General features: G+C 46.8%; 1 protein-coding gene across 1 annotated transcript in view; it reads left to right on the top strand.

Annotated features, from left to right (window-relative positions):
• Positions 1-744: 744 nt before the first annotated feature.
• Positions 745-20,897, top strand: part of LOC109635938 (protein eva-1 homolog C) — a 213,771-nt gene continuing 193,618 nt past the window's right edge. Inside the window, exons 1-2 of the mRNA XM_069515164.1 lie at positions 745-907; positions 3,119-3,272. Coding sequence (XP_069371265.1) covers positions 885-907; positions 3,119-3,272 — 177 coding nt within the window. The 5' untranslated portion in view covers positions 745-884. The remainder of the gene's footprint in view (positions 908-3,118; positions 3,273-20,897) is intronic.

The raw sequence follows: 20,897 nt of genomic DNA, 5'->3' as shown, positions 1-20,897 counted from the left end.
GCACAAAGAACACAAGCCTTTTATTTTATGAGAACCCTGACATGTGTTTTCATATTAGCAGGTATTCAGTTTATAATAATTACAATAAATATGCATTCGTGGGTTTGCATTTAAAAATTCTTACAGTGTTGTCATTCATGTTTTTTCTCAATCCAAAATACAATAATACTATAACGTTGAAAACATGTCTGCAAACACGCTGCCAATATCATCAGCTATATTTAACTTGTATTCCCTTTATAATAAACTTAAAAGGTGTATCTGTTAACTATGTCCACACTACAGCGAGACGACCTATAGGGGGCGGTAGAGACCACGTGTGGACATGCACCCAGAAGATCAGTGAAGTAGAAAACTCATTAGAGGCCTGATGGGTTTTATATACAGTCCATGGTTTTAACTCCATTTAAAAATATTTGTGAACAGTTAAAGTTTGTTTTTTTAAATTGTTCTTTCCTGACGCATGTTAGTGTCAGCGATCTGTTATTTTAATGACTTGTAACCCTGGTAACCAAACCAGGAAATGAAACCGGAAGTGTGGAAGCCCAGCTGAGTTTGTCAAAACACCCGCACATGGTCCAGGTTCACGTCCCCCCGTCGGGCCGGGCGTCGTGGCGGACAATGACCCGTGTTTCCCCGGCACAAAGTGCTCTCTGTGTCCGCCGGAGCCCCCCGACGTCCCCCGGCGCTATAATGGAGGTGATCCGCCGCTGTGTGCGTGTGATTAATCACCGCGTTCAAACTCTGGAGCTCCCCGAGGTGATGAGGATCAGGGCGGCAGGCCGGCCGACGACAAGAGACCCCCGGGTGGGTCTTCAGGCCTAGGGCGCCCCGGGACCCGGGTCAGCGTCCGTCGGAGGAGAACGAGGAAAAAAGTCCGTCACATGTGGTTTTCATTAAGACGGAGGTGAGACACAGTCACGAACAGAAGTCCGACATAGTTTTCATGAGCTCCCCTTTTATGTGGCTCCTTGGATTGATGGCTGACAGATGAATTAAGTCGAGAGGTTAAACCTGCAGCCTCCACACTGACATCATCGTGTGTGTGTGTGTGTGTGTGTGTGTGTGAGAGAGAGAGAGAGAGAGATTAGTCCTGTAGAGACTGGCCTCAAAACTATTTTTAGTTTAAAAGTCATAACTATGAGAAACAAACTTTTTATGTTTACACAGAAAGGCCTCATCCAGTAGTTTCCGAGCATTATGGCTCCAGACCAGGGTTCCAGGCCTCGATATCCACTGGATCCTAAGTGTGTGTGTGTAAATCTGCTTTTTGATGTGTTTTGAGTATTTTCCTCAAAACACGTCCCCTCCGCAAAGTGACATCACCTTTGAAATCCATTGTAAACTCAGGCCTCATCCTGTGGTTCCAGACCTTCATGGCTCCAGACCAGGGTTTCCAGGCCTTAATGTCAACTAGATCCTAAGTGTGTGTGTGTGTGTTTGTAAGCCTATAGAAATTTGCTTCAACCCAGAAGTAATCCTATTTTCTGGGGTTTTAAAGTCATAATTGCTAGATAGCAACTTCTCATGACTAAGATCTACGATTTACTCAACCTGTGGGCAAAACTATTCAACCTGTGGTAACTCTTCAAAAGTCGCCCAATTTACCTGATTTATAACCAACCTGACTCTGGATCTGACACGATGAGTTGGATAAGTTCTCAATATGCCTCTTAAAAGTAAACGTTACCTGCTTTAATGAAAACAACTCTGTTGCCCCCTTAATCAGTTTTGCAGATATGAGTGATTGTCAAAGGTCTGTAGAGATGGAAGGTGAACCACGCGTCTTTATCTTCATCATCTCTTTAATCATCACATTTATCTTAGTAAACGTTTGAGAGGGGGAAATGAGAACCACTCTCTCACACACTCTTCATAACTTTCACGCAGAGCAGCTCAGCAGTTAAGTTCAGAGCAGATACAACACTCGGTCAGCGCGCACCATAAACCAGCAGTAAGCCCCCGTGCCTCTTTTGTTTCTCGGTAGCAGGCTGTGGTCCCCTCATAACTCTCGTCGCTCTAAATCAAAGATAAATAATGAGCTTTCCCATGGCCACGTCGGGAAGTGGAAGAATTTAGGGGCTGATCTGCCATTGCTAAATGTTAAGTGGTCGGTATTGTGCCCCAGCATGAGGCACAGGAAACATGGATGTGAGTGTGAGAGCTCTTGGGCTGCGTTTTAAATGGAAATGTCACAGTGATAAAGAGCGCACCTTCCGCACCCAGGGGTCTGTGTGTGTGTGTGTGATGGGTCGGAAGTATACTGTGGAGGCACGCTGTAAATCCACACCACGAGCTGCAGATAGCTGGACACACACACACACACACACACACACACACACACACACACACACACGCACACTTGGATCTATTCCTAGAAGCCGAGTACTTTCCAGGAGTTTAAATTTAATGGTGCCCTAGTAATGTGGAGTCACACGTTGGAATCTCACAGATGAAAATCGCCACCCGCATAAATATCTGCTTCTATTAAAAGTGTGTAAAACTCACACTGAATAAAATAAAACCAACTTCACCGCCCCTCTGGGCACGTATACAGTGGCCCGAGCCGGAGGTGCCGTTGGAGGAATGAGGCCGAGCAGCAGAGCGCTGGGGAAACACAATGGCTTCTGTGAGGGGAGACTTCATGAGAGAGGCAGACATCCAACATGTAAAAATCACCCAGGGCAAGAAGGTGAATGACCAAAGCCATGATGCCTGGGCTATTGAATTTACCTCACGTAATGTAGCATGAATGAAGCCCTTAAAGGGATCAGTTTCCAGTCAATAAACAGGGGGATCGGACGTATGGTTCAGCGGGAGTTGAACATGTGGCACCAGTCTGTCCCTCTCTCACACACACACACGCACACGCACACACAGTCAGGATTCTGCATTTTACTGTATTTAACTCAACAAATCCACCCTCAGCATTTGTTCACGTCTTGGCAGCTTTTAGGTAACACAAAACTAACCAAACACAACTTTCCTCCCAAATACAGTAGCAGTGAAAATGGTGTTTGACAGCCTCAATTTGTGTCTCCAGAGTGTAAATGTCTGTTTAATCAAATCTGTTTTTCTTTTTTTTTCTCCCCCTCCTCTTCTTCCTCTTCTAACGCAGCCCCCCCGCAGCTGGAGTGTCTGAGGGGTTTGACGGCGGCTCCGTGTCGTGTGGCGTCTGGTGTCCGAGCCGTGCCAGGCGGCGTGTGTGGTCAACGGGCAACTGGGGGCGCTGCGGGCGGCGGGAGGTCACGGCAGAAGCCTCTTTGCTTCAGGTCAGTGCGTCGCCATATATCTGTCCGCTCGTCACGCTTCCCCCGTTCTTATTCGTCTTTATATTTCTGTCTCCGTCGCTGGCTGACCTCGAATAACTCTGATGCCGCACATGTGCCTCTGTTATGATTTCTCTGCATCCTGTAAAGAGATGTGTTTTAATCGACCCCTAGCCCCCCTCCCCCTCACACACTTACACCTCATCTTTCTCCCCCCCTCCCTTCCTCCCTCCCCCTGTGGCCTCGGGGCATATGGTTTGACTGGGCAGGAGATAAGAGAGATGTGTCAGCCTGTGGTACTGAACAAACACATCTTTCATTTTCTTCCTTTCTTCTCCCCCTGCTTTGACTCCTCTTCCTCCGCCCGACTCCTTTCTCCTCTCCTCTCTCCCTTTTTCCTCCCTCCTTTCCTCCCCAGATCTCCTCACCTCTTTAGTCTCTGTGACGGCTGGGTACAATTAGGAGCAAAAAGCCTTTCGTCTTGTCGCGCGGAGAGACGTTGTTATATTTGCGGGCGAGGGGAGAAGAGAATGGGCTTCAGATGCTCTCTCTCTCTCTCTGGGGATGGGGGGGGGGGAGATGAGGGGCAAGAGGAGAAGAGACAGATCTCCTCTCGCTGAATGAAAGGCCCTCTTTCCTCTCTGGTGGGGCACATCAGAGGCATGCGCTCCTCCGCTTTATGGAGGGAAAAGTGGTTTCCACCGAACTCTGCTTCCATTTATCTCTGCCCGCTCCCTCTCCTCGCCGCGCACACACCCATCCTGCACACGCTCACATTTGTACGGCACATGCACGCACACACTGTGCGCATGCTGGATTTGCTTTGATTCCTGATTGCTTTGGTTTTTGCGGTCGCTTGATCAGGTTACTGTTCAAACTTTGTGCCAAGCCTGCCTGTGTGTGTCAGTCTGAGTCTGTGTGTGTGTGTGTGTAAGTGTGATGATATTTCCTCAGCCAGTGGTGGGAATAGCACAGTTTCAGCTGCTATTATTAGCCTACTGTTCCACGGGCCTGATTCTTTCCCCTGTCTCCTGTCTGACACCAGCATTTCATTATTATCTGGCTCCAGCGCAGGAGCGTCGGTGCTATCATGGCTACCTACAGGGAGGAGAGTCCCTGCTTTCATTTCCAACACAGCTTTTTATAGGCTCCGCTCTTCCTGTGTTACTTAGTCAGTGTGTCAAGGACTCTGGGGTGTAATAGTTCCCAGAGCCAGGCGACACACTTACTTAGCCTCTCGTAGCGCACTCGAGCCAGCACACATTTGGCAGACGCACCCTCGATCTTATATGCGCTTCAAGTCCTGGCTGTGATCCATCCGTATCACACTTCGATCATTTGAGCGCAGTCACCACTCCCACATATGACCACACATACTTGCGCTTAACGCACAGTCCGCGACCCCCCACCTGACTGTCAGCCTCACAAAGTGTCTTCCATTACAGATAAGTGCAGCACTGATATTGACAGGGTCACAGTAGACCTTAGCTGCCTTGACCTTTGAGACGACTATCACTTCGACCATCCAGATGGTCAGCGAGCAAATGGCTAACTCTTCTGAGAAAAAAAAACATGTTCCCAAAACACATTTGACACTTCAGAGAAGGTCGGAGGAGGGTATAGGAAGGAAACAGATTGGATAGATTGTTGTAGTGAAGGGTCCTTTGTCTGATGTTTCTGGAAAAAAGTATAAATAAGCACAATGTCAGGGACTGTACGTGATACAAGCACAATGCAGCAAAGGAGAGCCCAAGGAATTTCCTTGTTAATCACGAGATGTGTTTATGTTTGAAAGTGAGCATGTGCAGCGACAGTGTGTACGCGGATGTTTTGATTGCATATGAGCGCTGACTCTGAAGAAAAATAAACTTCCAGTGAAAAGTGTCTGCCACAGGCCAAAATCATACCGTAGCCCCGTCTGCTCCCTTGTGTTCCATTTCTGACCCGAGACCACGGAGGTGTTGGTTTAGCATCGCTGTAGATCTGTCCCTGGAGCTCTGAGGCCAACCCGGGACAGGGGGACTGTGAGTTTAGAGATCCTGTGTGACAGGTCCTTTGTGGTTTTAACTCCTTGGATCAGTGTGAGTTCAGAAGTTGTGGAGTGTAGGAAATTAACCCCATGATACTGTCTACAGTGCTGTCCAATAATGTTCTAGATCTTGTACAAAGGTATAAGAAACACTCAAAGGGAATTTCATTACATTTAGGACACAAACATTTACATGACCTGATTAGAATTTGGAGGTCAAGGTCACGGGGGCCTTACGAGACCCCTGTTTGCCTTGTGAACACTTCGAGAGCATCTTTTCAAATTCAACACAAATGTTTACTAAGTCTTATGGTTTAACTGATTTGATTTGAGGGATCAAATGTCACGGTTACCTCATATGAGGACAGTGATTTTCAACTTCTTAACTAGGATCATTCAATGACTCATATCCAGCTATATATAGTATGAACTTTAGGATATCTGGTTCTTTCTGTCTCTCTCGCTCTCTCTCTCACACACACACACACACACACACACACAAATATCCCATACCAGAGGATGTGAGCCACGGTTTCCCTTCGTCATTTCATCAGCCTTGATTTCGTGTGTGAATTTATGAGTAATAGAAGCAGGAATAACAGCAGGAAAGAATCCACGGGGGAACCGTGTTTCCTCTTCCTGTTACAGTACCAAGCTTTTATTATTCCAGCAGAGGCAGAGGAGGTGGTGATGGCGGCGGTGTCGGGGTTCAGTTAAATCCTGGAGCCGCTGGTCATGTCACTCACGAGGTGCCGCAGCATGAGGATCTGATGCAGGCTAATGGGCTGAAACGGCTCACTGTGAATGTTGCTGGCCTGCTGGGTGGTCATGTTTGTCAGGTGGGGTATAAACCCAACTAGTGCTGAGAAGGTTTTGGGACGGTTCCAAAAAAACGGCCCTAAAAGTCCTCCTGGAAAGATATGAAAAGCTTGGCCAGGGACGTGGTGGATTTTCTCTTACTCTGTGGTAGACAGAAAAGTATGCATGGAACCTCTAACAACTTCAACCAGCCTCAATAATTCACACTTGTGGTAGTTGCACAACATGGCTTCAACAGTTTGATAAGTGCACAAGAGGTTAAACATTTATAAAGAGTGCAGTTTGTTTTACCTCTCATACAGACAGTGGTAGGTATTTAATCAGATGCCTCTAAAACAGGGTGTTTGCTGCTCTTAAAGTCTTGATTTTAATTTCCTTGGGAAAAATTGCTATTATTACTACCAGTGCTATTGTTCCTGACCCCTCACCTCATGTGAAATTCATATATGGGCCTATAGGTTCATTCATCCATCTGTGCTTATCCTGCTTATCCTGGTCCAGATCACGTTTCATGATTTATTTACGTGTTTTAAATGAATGTATTGTTATATACCACTGACTACTTTAAATGTCAATAGAAATGACTTGATATTGAATCCTTCTAGGCCTTCTTGTGGTTGTGAGGAGTTGTTAGAACAGCAGATCACACTGAGAATCAAAAATCCACTGTAGGAAGAAAAGGACTCCACCTTCACAGTTAGCAATGGCAGAGAGCCAAAACTAAAATGTGGTTCAAGTCAAACATCTAGCAACGGAAACGGACCCTGGAGTTACTGGATCTGTTTCAGAGACTCTGTATTATACGGTGTTGGTTGGTGTGAGGATACTCTACTCACCATAATAACCACATGTAAACGTATTATTTTGTACATGAAAGTTGCCATTGTAACACGAGGTTGTGTTCATGAGAAAGGTTCTTGATGAAAACATTGTGTGCACAGTTTATCAAAAACTGGTTTGTCACTCTAGGAGCCTTTGTTTCATGGAGATGGAAGGATGCATCAAATGCAGCCTTCAAAGGATGCAACCCCTGAATAGATATACAGGCTCCAAGATTACAAAAGTGCAAGATGGCGCCATCTGTGTCCGGGATGTTTGCTTCATTTTTGCAAATCGGTTGGAAGTGGACACGCATTGTCCATCTTTACAATTTATGACAAACATACTGTACCTCTCTTTGCTAACTGTTGGATCCGTCTCATCTGTCATCTGACACCTTATTAATTAGCTCCTACACAGCCTACCCCAATACCACTATACCTACAGGCTGCACCAAAAGGTCAAAGTTCACCTGTTTCTTATCTGACCCTTCGCATGACCTCACACAATTCAAATAAAAGATCCCCAGTGGCCATTGCTCAACAAGGGTCTGGGCCATCCGTTATCCACAGCAGGGGCAGATAGGGGGAAAGGTTTCCGGTTCAGGGGTCAGGGAGATGCCACATGCTCGGTCGTCTGTCCCGCGGCTCGGCCCCTATCGGATGACAGTGGATGGCTTTGAGAGCCCAACTCAACACTTACAGATTGATGTGTTTAATTCATTTGTACTGTATACATCATTCTTTACTGTTTCAAGATCCTTTACGTTTAAGAGATTTTTTTTACATCGGAAACAAGTGAAATTATTTCTGCGTCGCGATGCATCGTCACTTTTTGTTAAATCTTATCACTTCATTGAGATCGGGTTTCCTGGCTCTGCCCACACACACACACACACACACACACACACACACACACACACACACACACACACACACACACCATTGTGATAAAGTTGCTATTTGATACATTTCAAAAATGTTGCTGTTCCTGATTGAAGTATCTTTGTGAGTTTAAAACAAAGAAACATGTCACAACAAAGAGGGAGATCTTGTGGCCACATGGTCAGGGTATGAAAGCAGCCAGTTTTTCTCTGGCGTTCTCTCATTCTTTGTTTCCAACAACTTATTGAATCTCAGCAGGCCCTCACACTGCATCCACGAGGCAGAAGCAGATCCACATTCCCCTGAGGAGGAGGCCTTTCAGCTCCACCAGGCCCTTTAGAATGAAGACAGTCATTATTGAAGCTGATGTGACTGCCAATCATCTGCTGTTTACACTCGTTTGAAGGTGAACTGTTAATCCTCGGGACAGGAGATTATGAGTACGGTACCGTGTGTCCGTCTGCACCCTGGTACACTTTCCTTCCTGCACATTGTGATATTGATCACAATATCGACAGATTCTGTGTTTTTGGGTAAGAGGGGTCAGTTTTGATGTGTTGTGGTCAGTTTTACACACACACACACACACACACACACACAAATTCTTGTACTTCTGTGTGGACACTTGTGACATAATGTATTCCCTTGCCCCTTACCCTAACCTTAACCATCAAAACTAAATGCCTAACCTAATCGTAACCCCAAAACAAAGTCTTAACCCAATAACAGACCGTTGATAAAGTGAGGATGGGTGTGTCAAACACAATGTCCTCACTCTGTAAGGTCTATGCTTAAAATTGCCCTCACAAAGGTACAAGTACACACACACACACACACACACACACACACACATAAACAAAGACAGACGCATGCAGAGTGGAGGTGACCCTGTCCAGACGGGATATAGGGCTCAGTTCCACGGCAAAGCGTCTGTGTTACTGCTGAGGAGGTGAAATGTGAGCCAGCTCTCTGTCCCGGATCGATGGACTCGCCTCTGCTGCGGTCCCAGGAGTGCGCTCGCTCTCTATCACTGTCACCGCTACTCGTCTCTCTCACTTCCTCCCTCTCTCCTCTCCATCTCCTCCTATCTCTTTCGTCTCATCTTCGCTCGTGTTTCTTCATGCCGCCCCCCCCCCCCCCCCCCCCCCCCCTCTACTACACAAACAAAAGCAATATCTACACAATGAAATGGATAATTACTAATATATCCATATTAAGAGACGATGTAACATGTTTAATAACGAGGCTGTTCAATTAATTACATGCAAATATTCAGAGATGAATGAATGTGTTTGCTCTTACTATATTTCCCCCCTCTCTCGACATCCTGCCCCACCTCTCCCCTCCTTCCTTCCCTCACGATCTCTCTCTTTCTCCCTCTGCTACTTTAATATCTGTTCCTCTTCTATCGATCCACTGCGGAAGCAACTGGTCTGTCTCCCTGCCGCTCAGGAGAAATGTGGCGGGGAAGCTTTTTCATTCATATGGATTCAACTAGTGTGTGTGTGTTTTATAAGTCTCCAAAGAGGCAGCCTGCAACACATACTGTAAATCTTGTTTGTTTGCAGGTCTGTGTCCTTGTGTGCATGCACTTTAGATCTTCGTGAGTGGGAGTAGGATTGTGTGCACACGTATGTTCTTATCTGTGTGTTTGTATGGGACAGTGAGGGTTGTGTGTGCATGTAGTTCTGTCTCAGTCAGGACCAGTTGTAGTTTTAAACTTTCACACTCACTGTATCACCTGATCACTGATCTTTCTGTCTTTGTGATGGTGCAGAGCTCATGCAATTACTTTGCTGTTACTTTTTACAGTTTTTCAGGGTGAGGATTGTAGTTGTGATAGAACTACGGGCTAGAGAAAGCATTATATCAATGATGGCTCCCAGAAGTACAAAAGTACGTGTGTGTGTGCGCGATATGCACAGCCACATTGCCTTCATTATCACTCGGGGAGCACTTTGCCCCAGCGCAGCCATAACTGTGACCCTGTGTTGCCGAGTCCAATGTGAAATGAGGAGAATTCCAGCCAGGAGGATTTTCCTGTAAACGTCGTCCTCTGGGTGAGAGCCATCAATCCGCCTCTGGCAGCGGTCCGCCCGGAAACAAGGATCACGTCCAGTCAAAACAGGCCAGTGTTTGGTTTCCTCCGCAGAACACGGTTGGACGCCGGTGGCGAGCCCCTGACTGCGATTGTGTATGTGTGAGAAGAGGAGTGAGAACTTCTGGCCCGCTGTACTACAGAGTTAGATGCAGGTGAATAAAACACCGTCTACATCTATTTTGTTAATTTCCCTGAGAGTGAAGAAAGTCTCAACAAACCTCGCTCTCCAAATGGAGCTTTCATCTCTCAGCACCGTAATTGCCTGCCAGTGCCAGTTGCCGGGCTGCACGGACGCGGGAGGATGCTTGGTCTTCTCAACACATGTTACTGCGCTTTTGTAATGAGTTGAAAACTCCCATCTGTAGCTCGCTCTCTGCTCTCCTTTCTTCTCTGGGTCAGAGAATACAAGCCATTAATCATCACCTGGTCGGTGACAGCCAGTGTTTGATTGGAGGTTTGATCCTGGCTTTTTGACAGCTTTCTCTCTTTGGCTGGTGTTGCTAGAGGGGCAAAGGCAGGGTGGCGGGGGTGTGTACAGGGGGGGGGGTGGAACACACATCACAGGGAGCATAATTGGCTGTGAGTGAGCGCTTACTGGATCAGCAGCGGGCTCCCTGACTGAGCGGTGTGTGTCAGCCGCCTTGGACCCCCTCCAAGCAGCCAGGGATATTTTTAATTTACCTCCGACATCAGGCTTCAGGAATGCCCCCCCCCACCTATAGATACCATACTCTACCCCCTCACCCCCTCTTTCTTTCATTCACTCGGGCTCTGCTTCCCATTATCTTTATTTGAAATGCAGATCTATATTGACTCATCAGAAACACATGCGAGCGACACACGTGCATATGTGCAGGCAGTACATATACGTAGGCACATGCATGCACACATGCATACATGAACCCTTATGCACGCAAATTCACTTACTTACAGTTAGAAAGCCGATATGCGGGTTCACTCTAAAATGGGCCCAAGGTGCACTCCGGAAATACTTGGAAGTGGAGCCAGGGTGCATGTTGTTTTATCCTGCGCTGCCAGGTCACCAGAGTTCAGGCTTTTCTTCACAGGCATACCGCTCTGATTGATCTGGATCCGAACCAAGGAATGGTTCTGCCCTAAGGTACAGTAGATCGAGTTGGTTACTAACGTACAACCAGGTTGGCTCTGGTCGGATGCCTGCTGAAGGGGCCCTGCTGATCAAGCACAGGCCTGCCCTGGCTTCCACCCCAGTCTTTGGTTTGACGACAGAAACTGGATGTTGTAATGGTGGTTTGGTTTTTGCCAAGTGATGGTTTGTTGGACTCTCAACAAAGAGATGGTACTATGATATAAACAGCCCTGTTTTAGTCCATATCAAGGCTCCTATACAGCTACTTTTGAAATACTTCTTCTTGTAAGAGGAAGTATTCCCCCCCTCTCTAATTATGCCCCCGGGAAACAAAGCTTCTAGGAACACTCCAGTTGCGGCTCATACATAAACATACAACCTGGTCCACAAATGTCTTGTTCAGACGTTTGAAAGTTGCAGGGAGGCAGACTTCAGATTTGATAGTGTACATGTTTGCTCTTTGATGAATACGATAATACGAGTATTAATCTGACACCATGTTGACAAGGCTGTCCTGTGCCAGGGAGGCTGAGAACATTTCAAGGATCAAAAGGTGAGGAAAGGCTTACATTTTCCTAGAATCCCACCTCCAAGGTTACAGGGAGGTGAGCTCTGGCAGGGTTCACTGCCAAGGTCTGGACATTTGTGTTAGTTTCTCTCTCTTTCTCTCTCTCTGTGTGTGTGTTTGTGTGCGTGTGCGAACCCTGACTCTCTGTCTTTACGAACGTCCACCTGAGTCGAGGCTGTTTCCGCTGTCACGGTAAATTCCTGTGCAGCTCTCACAGTGTCGGTGCTGGGAGAGGGCTGTCTTTGGGGTGGTCGCACTCAAGAGGCCCCCTGTTTCATAGCTCCTCAGGTCCCCCCCCCCCCCCCCCCGCTATGCCTGTCTAACATAAAGAGCCTCTCTGTCTTTGTGCTCTGGAAACATCAGTGATATACTTCAGCCAAGTAGCTTGTGTTTCGGCTGCCAACAAAGACTTTGATCATAACTCTTACTGGTGGATACGTCTATATGTGGAAAATGAAGATGTTTTTTTAAGTCACAGAGTCTGTAAATCTTAAAATTATATACGGTATAAGAACCATCAATAATTGCAGTAGTCTAAAGATTACCAGCGGGCTACACAGTGCAAGAAGAGCAAAAATCATTTTTGGATGATTCTGTATTATTTTTATTATTAATCAAGATAAGTAATCTTGACAAACTTGATTTGCTTTATATCAAACTGCTGCTTAAGTTGCTTTCATCTGAACATCCAGACAATCTCGGGTCATTCTCTGGAGGGGCTGGGTGTGATAACGCCAATCACTGCTTTGGGTTAAATTTGATAATGATGATGATCCTCGCCAGGATTCACCGTGAACAAGTGGGTGTGTTTATAACATTTCCAACGTGCGTCAGATGCAAAACAATAAAAAAAGAATACAAATATATTAATAGTGGTGCCATACACGTAGCAGACACTAAGAAAAGAAGACAAGAGACATTTTGGTGGTAAGGGCTGAAGCTGCTATAAACCAAAACGTGATGTCCACAGTGGAATTTATCTGTTAAATCCTGCCTCTGCCTGCTGCATGACCCCTGACGTGACCACTGCAGAGATGTCTGTGTTTTGTGGAGGTGTCTGAGTGGAGAATCTCCTGCTGTGTTGTTAATGTGTGAAAGGCAACCTTCGGATAGAGGCCAGACCCAGTTGTGCAGACATTCACCTCAGTTCATGTCGGAAAAAACGGCTTTTGTTTAAAGTTCCTCGCCATCAGGTGTAAAGAAGCAGATTAATTCTGCCTTTTCTTCTGCTTCATCTTCTTCATCATCATGTTAGTAACTTTTTATAGTGCCTTTCAGGAGACCCAAGGTGGCTTTACATATTTAAGGGAGAAGGACATATTTAAGGTGGCAGAGACAAACACAAGGACAGATTGAATCAAAACAGTATCGTATACAATTTTAAAAAGAGGAGTCTTGAGTGTTTTTTGAGTGTCCAGAGGGATGTGACATGGTGAATCTCTATGGACGGTGTGAAAAGTCTGCAGTCTGGTGTTGGGATGTTGAGCAGACTCTGGTCATCCTTGTTTAACCTTTTCTGAGGTCAATTAAAAGACAGAGAGTCTATATTCAGATTATGATCATGGACACGTCATGTGGTGGAATGTGCTGAGTCCATTGGGAGATTTATTCCGATACATTACACAGTATTTTTTTTAGACTAGGTTTTTTTTTTTGCAGTTTACCATGAAGGTGCCCTTGGACTAGGGACTCAACCACCAGCTGCTCTGAGCTGTTCAGTGGCCTGGGCAGCTCCCAGTTGCCACAGCAGTGTGCTCCAGTTTTGAAGCATCGTGCATCAGATTAGAGCGTGATAATGATCTCCAGCCAATTAGGATTTAAGAACCCGATAATTGGTGGTCTCCTTTTGTCACTGCGTTCATTATCCTAATCATGGCGGGTGGAGGAGCCACTAACGTGCATATGTGCACATTAAGTGTTTTATTGTTTTTGTGAACTGGGCTGTGGAGGGGAATTGAATGTGCGATGAGGGAGAGGGGAGGAGGAGGGTGGGGGGAGGGATGCTGTTATCTAATATGTGTTCCGGCTGATTTCTCCAAATGCAGATGTAACAACGCCAAAATGAGGGAGGGGCAGATACAAATCAATTTACCATGCTGTGTTCTTTGTCTTTAACCCTGTTTTGTTTGCCGTTCATATATACGGCGCATCCTCTTGCCCTCTGATCCCCCACCCCACGCATCCCAGTGTTCTAAAACCTCAACCCTGTCTCCTCTCTCCCTCCCTCCCTCCTCTCACTTTATCTCCCTTAAGCTCTTTGTCCTATACATCAGGACATGCAGTAATGCTATGGATGCATGACGTCACTCCGCCAGTTGCACTCATTATTGTAATAGCCGAGTGCTCTGCTCGGGGAGGGGAGGCCAGACGGATTTCGCTGCTATAGTCTACATAGGTAGAGAATCGTCTCCCTTTGTCTCTCTCGCTCTCTCTGTCCGTCTCTCTTTGTGCCTTTGTCTTGCAGCCTACCTTTTTTATGTTGCCCTGTTTTTGTCTTTGTTTCCTTTTGTTTTTACCGTCATGCTTCTTCTGCTTTTCCTCTCACCGTTTCCATCTCCCCCTCCCCGCACCCACTCAATCGCCCCGCCACACCGTCGTCTCTTAATCCCTCTACGCCTTGGCACATACACATCTCTCTCCTTTTCCTGTCTCTCATGGCAGTCAGTTGAGTGTGAGTGATGGAGCCTGCTCTTCGCCATATAGTGCACTAATAATGATGGCCCTGCGGTCTGACGTGCAGGATGTCTTCCGCCACTAGGACCCCACTGGGAGGTGTCAGTACCACTCTGGGATGGGGGGTGTGTGTGTGTGCACATATGATTGCTCATGTGTGTGTGTTTCACTGGTAATGCAATGTAAATATCAATCACAGCGGAGGGGAAAATGGAAGATCAAAGCTGGGGGGATATGGGGGAATGGACGTCTGTGTCTAAATGTGTCTGGCCTACAATATCAATAATGAGCAGAAGAGAATCCTGCGGGGCCCTGATTCCTCAAGAATGAAGTTAACAGGCTCAGTTGATGAGAGCAGTAGTGCGGCTGCTGTGTGCAAGCGGCCATGTGCTTGTGGTATTTACAGAATTACAACACGATTCTCATGCACTAGTGAGGTTTTCCTGTGATATAGGAGACGGGAGGAAAGCAGTTGAAAAGAAAAATGCGAGTCGAGCCCCTCAACTCTCAACGGGGCAATGAGAGATGATGGGTGGTGACAATACACCCTTCAGCAAAAAATGCGCTTCCTCTCCACTGGCCTTCCACCTCTTGTCCCCGGGCCCCCTCACCGCTGTCTGTACCACGGGGCCCCGGCTTGAGAACCTTCGGAGGCTGCAGGACCCCGCCAAGCTGTCACCCTGCGCTGCCTCAACCATTGAGCCCTTCTGCTGGGCCTCTGACCAGGAGCCACGGGAAAGCATGGGGAAACTGTAGAAGTCTTTTCGTATGATGTGGCCTGTAGAACAGTCTTGATATGAACCGAATGTGACAACAGCAAATTACCGCCAACGAAGGGCGCAGAGGCCTGAGGGAAGCTATCACACACTGGACAGCACAATGACTAGTACAAAGCTACTGTCCTGCTGCATTAGCTGTGTCTAATTTTTATTTTGCTTGCTCCGTCTGTCTCTCAGTCTCTGAGTCTCCTGCTCTCTTTTCCCCTCGCTGCTGTCATTACTCCTGTCGTGCTCAATGAGGCCGCAGGACGTCAGTTCACTGGGCACATGTGGGAAAACTGTCAATTATTTATCTCGTGTGAATTAATTTTGTATTTTGAGTCAGTTCGACCTAACTGAATGTTGGATTATGGTTTTGCTTTCCTCACGCCACGCTGAGACAATTGTTTGTCTGCTATTGATCACAACCAGGCATAATCAATCCTTGTAGTCTTTCTGCTGTGCTCAAGTCGAATATGTAATTTGAGCGTTCCGGGAGAACTGGCCGGGAAGAGGTCTGACCCCGTCTGCTCCTCCACATCGTATTGATCCTGTGTTGCTCCTCACAGATTACCATATATGATGCCAGTTGCTTGTAATCTCACCAAGTTGGCAGAGGCGCAGACCGGCCCTGGGTGGTCGCCATGACAGTGCACCAAGACCAAGGGTTATGTAACCCCCCGCTGACGAAGTTGTGATTGGAGACTGATAAGGGCATGTGATCCCTGCAGAGGAATTAACACATGCCTCACTTCATCCCTGATCCTGTTTCCACTCAACATAAAGCAAATTACTAGTAACAATCTACAGGCAGGCAGTGGCGGCAGCGCAGGCTTGTAGTGCAACAGGGACAATGCCATTGTTCTCCACCTCCCTCCCTCCCATACTCCCCCAACAAATTATAAGTACCCCACTGGGCTCGAAGAAGCCTGTCGGCCTCAATTCCATGAAACTTTACACATCTAAACCGTCTTCTTAGATGGCCGTGAAAAGAAAAATGTTCCTCCTTTTTTGTCTTTACCCTTTTGTCCTCGCAGTCCTGGATTGTCTTCTAATTAATGGCGCTTTGAGGTTCATATTCATCACAGATTTTCCCATGCCTGTGACGGACTGAGGGCTGATCGGACGGACAGGGCTCTGGGAAGGTGCTCACACAAACAAACACAAAGCAGATTTGACACCTGGATAAGAAGAAACAAGATTTGAAAGCTGAAAACAAACAGACTCAGAGTTCAGAGATCCGTGCAAAAAAAAAAGGAACATTCTTTATGAGGCGGCGGCAAAGCTGTGGCTCAATACCGATCTATAAAGTCTCATTTACATCTCTTACTGTGCGTATAGAAAGGTAACAAATAGAAATTAGAAGATGCACTTGTGCCACTTTGTGTTCTGAAGGTCACCTCAACATTTAATGTAGCTGAGAGCAGGTGTGTGTGCGGGGGAGGGGGTATTCAAGTGGAGTGGTACAGAAATGAAGAGTAAGCACAAACAAAGGCAAACGAGACAAGGGAGCGCATGAACTCCAGGGTCAGGGTGAATTAATTTTCCATGCATTGAAATTCCAGAAGTGCAATTGTGAGGAGTTAGAGATGAATGTCCAAGTTTTTAAATATTTGACGAACATCTTGAGCTGAAGGCGGCGCGGAGCACGTTTCCTTGTGAGCGTCTGAGACTGTGAACCCTTCAGCGCAGCAATCAGCCTGCATCAGTGTCTTCTTCAGAGTTGTGTAACACCGCTCTGTCCAACAGTCTTGGTTCGCCCTTGACTGTCATTCTCATCATCCCCCATTACTCCTTAAAAATAGATATTGAGTGCGAAGCTGCGACTGACAAACACGTTCATCTCGCCACTTCACCCCAGCCTTTTGATTACGTGCGATTGTCCGTCTGGGTCACCTTGTGATTTCCTGCGTGTCCCTTCGCATGCAATGAATTGTCCTTCTTTGAACTCTCCCTCAATGCCAAGAAACAATACACATTTGAATGGATTTGCCTCGCAGTTGACTATTTGCATATCTATTTAACTAAAGATGTTGTCATCATATTTCATTGATTAACATATCTGCGAGCTATGTTCCCTGAGATTAATTAAAGCCATTTATCTGCTAAAGGTCCCCATTGTGCTTCTGGACATTATCATTTGTCTCTGTGATGATTACTGTTCGCGGCAGAAGAAAAGCTCCACTCGTCTTCACCGGAACGCCGTTGAAAAGAAAGGAGACAAAGGAGCTGTGAAAAACAAGAGAGCGTGTGGATTCAAGGCGCCGATGACATTGTGTACATCATTTCACCGGGTACACTATCCTCGCTGAACCTCCTGTTGTTCACATCGCTCCCCTCTTCTCTCTCCCTCCCCTTCCGTTCTTTCTCTTGCATAATAGGTGCTGTGGCTGTGAGCTAGTAGCAGCAGCGATGAGCTCACAGCAGCTCACCCCGCCCACCCGGACCTGGCTGGGCTCAGCCGTTACTGAAACGCGGCCAGTATTTCATCATCCTACCCGTCTCTCTCCCCTCGATGACCCCCTCTGCAGCTATACTGCTACCTGCCTCAGGGTGGCAGCGCAGCCACACATTTTTTTACTCCTCCCTCAGTCCCAGACACATTGTCCTCATTGACTCTGTGTGTGTGTGTGTGTGTGTGTGTGTGTGTGTGTGTCTAACGGCTGGCAGGAACACCAACCGCCTGCAGTCTGCAACGCTCTCTCTCCTTCTCTCTACCACAGTCTGGCACTGGCTAACACCAGTAGACACAAGGGAGAGAGAGAGTGGGAGAGAAAGAAACAGGAGAGTGAGAAAGAAGGAGGGAGGGGAAGGAAAGAGACTGCGGGAAAAAAAAAAGGACAAAGAAAAAAGAGGGAGGGAAAATTTAATGCAGAGATGAGGCAATGTAAGGAATGATGAAGTGAGTGAGGGAGATGGAGGGAGACACAAAAGGATGCGCTGGGACATTGAGGGATTTAGGGAAAGGATTTAAGAAATGGAAAGGGACTGGTGGAAAAGAAAAAAAACAAGAAAGACAAAGAAAGGAACAAATGTACAAAAACACAGACAAGAGGCTGATATAAAGACAAATGAGGTGAAAAAACAATGGGAAGGGAACCAGAGAAGAGGGAGAGAAAGTAAAGGAGGAGACACTGATCAGGCACCAACAGCGCCTGAAATTGAGTGTTTTGTATTTATATATCCGGGCGAAATTCATCTGCAATGCAGAGACTCATAAATCTACCCATCTGACAGCAGATGGCTGTGGATACAAGTGTGTGTGTGTGTGTGTGTGTGTGTGTGTGTGTGTGAGAGAGAGAGAGAGAGACAGAGTGTGTGTGTGTGTGTGTTTATAAAAACACAGCCCCATGCCCAGGTATGTTTATTAAGCGTGTCTGAAGTAAAGGCAAAGAACTCTCGGCTTGGGGAGGAGGGTGGCAGAGCATGTTGTAATGGGCGTGATGGGGGCACAAGTGGACGTGTGAGGCGGAAGGAGAAGGGCTCTTAAGTCAGCACCTGTCGCGTGCTGGCCCAGGGGAGGTTTTGTGTGAGTGTGTGTGGCGTGGAGGCACTTAGGGGAGGAGGGAAAAGAGCTGGAATGCAGCCCAATCCCTTGAGGTCACCCCCCAAACCCCAGCCTCCAATGTCGCCCACCACCCCCTAAAAAGATTCCTTATCTCTCCCATATAAACCCATGATCCCTGCACTTACTTCTCAAGGCTCGATAAGAAAGACAGTGACAGAAAATAAGTGCAAATCACAATATGCACGTGCACCCCGTAGAAAGGTGCAGGAGGTGTTTTTGCACAGGATGGAAGATGTTGGCCAATGTCCAGACGAGGATTATATCACTTCCTCGTTGCTTTCGACTTCAATGCAGGGAAATCTAGTGGAGCCCCCGACTGTGCAAGCACTTCCCCTTCCTCACGCTGGCACCACTGCAACGCCAGCTGCACGTCAACTCGGGATTCAGGCTGGTTAGTAATTTACACAACCTTAATCCAACGGCAAATCCCATTTGTAATAATAGAATATCTTTATGTCCCGGGGAGTGTTTTTGCTGAGCACACAAGCTCTCTGCCATGTCTTTGGACCAGACTCTGTTCCAACTGTTGGTCACTGAAAAGCACCACTATTCAGGGCTTAATTGTTCAATGACACCTCCAGGGCTGGTAATAAAGACAGAATGTTATTTCATTCATCATTTTTTTGCAGTTTTAACTTGCCGCTGTTAAACTCATATTAAATCTTCATGTTCGTAAATCATTTTTATGCTGTGGAAGTGCTTTGTAATTTCCTGAAGCTGTAACAGCAATTGGACCATTTGATGTCAAAATAATGAGTATCATTTTCAGACGTTAGCCCCCCGTAAAGGCTCCTGGACCGCCAATAAAAAGCGATAAAGTGAGATGTCTGGACACTTTCACTGTGCCGTGACCTCACGTTGCAACCTTTGACCAGCAGAGTGTATGCACAATGGGGAGCAATGAAACACCAGGGTAAAGAAGTGGAACTCCCCAAGGTCAATGGTTTTATGGGGAGCAGAGAGGAGGGGTGGAAGAAAAAAAAAAAAAAAAAAAAAAAGGAAGGAAAGGTGATGAGGAAGTGAGAGCGGATGCAGGGTGCCGTTGGTTAATAAAAATAAATAAATAAATAAGCTGGTAACCCCTAATACATGTGTGCACACACACACACACACACACACACACACACACACACACACACACACACACCGTAGCCTACTTTCCCATTGTTTTGGCCAAGGCAGCCCAGTTAAGATCCCCAAAGTAATTATGAAATTTAATTACAATTCCTTGGGGAGCGGCATGACAATGAGTTCCCATGTTTCTGTGCCGCCAAGCAGGGATCACCACGGCCCAGCAGTGAAGTGAAAGAATCTCAGGGCCGAGACGCTGGGAGACACCCAGCGTTGTCATGACAGCTGGGGCATTACACAACGGAGGTGACATTGAACATGTGTTGAAAGCACCCTGTCACCTGTGACAGCGGTGACAAGGTCTCTCACACTTCCAGTTTGTCTACCTGAAATAGTTTTTATTTTTTTCCGAATAAAGCCAGCGTGTGTGTGAATGCAGAGCAGACGCTGCGCTGAATACTGAATCAACCTCGACGCAGTATAGATTACTGTCTGTCAGACTGACGGAGGTTCTTATGATGTGAAATCCACTGGGTGTCAGAAATAGAAAACACCCAGACTGAACTGTGGCCAACAAGTCATTAATCCTGCCTGGCTAACACACAGATGTGCAGCATACAACGCAATCCAATCACGTCTAGGAGCCATGGAATGCGGTCAGATGCCATAACAATATATGACATCAAAGCCTGTACGGTTGTAAGCTCCAAGAGGTTGAATAACCCCTCAGATTAGCGCTGTAAGTCATGGCAGCCACCCCTGCTCAGGGACCCAGACGTCATAAATGTCCCCAGACACAGGGCCAGTGTCGTGCTTGGCCTTGCTGACCCTCAAGTGGACGTCTCTGGGTGGCTGGGTTTTTTTTTAGTGATCCGGTTCCCGAGGTTAGTCTTTGTTTGTGTCCCACTGAGTGTCTAAAGTCCTCTGCGGCTTTGTTTTAGATGCTGATTTCTGACTCTTGAGGCCAGGGAGGAGCGCTGTGAATGGGAGCAGCTGTTTGTTGCAGGGTAGGGTGGGGGTGCACCCATGGGTCGACCCAGTACCAGTGACCTTAAAGACGAGCAATGTCCTTCAGCACCACTAATCTGAGACAATGGAAATAAGTCATTGTCAGTGTTCAGCATTTTTATCCTACAAGATTATTGATTATGTAAATATTTTCGCAATCCTGATGGCTCAGACTAATCCTGTGTAATTACTTGGTTCTTGGGTTATGTTTTTATAGTGTTG

The sequence above is a fragment of the Paralichthys olivaceus genome, chromosome 19 (genome assembly GCF_024713975.1).
Source record: "Paralichthys olivaceus isolate ysfri-2021 chromosome 19, ASM2471397v2, whole genome shotgun sequence".
Lineage (NCBI taxonomy): Eukaryota > Metazoa > Chordata > Actinopteri > Pleuronectiformes > Paralichthyidae > Paralichthys > Paralichthys olivaceus.
The sequence above is the reverse complement of the archived record's forward strand: the minus strand, read 5'-3'. Positions and strand labels throughout refer to the sequence as shown.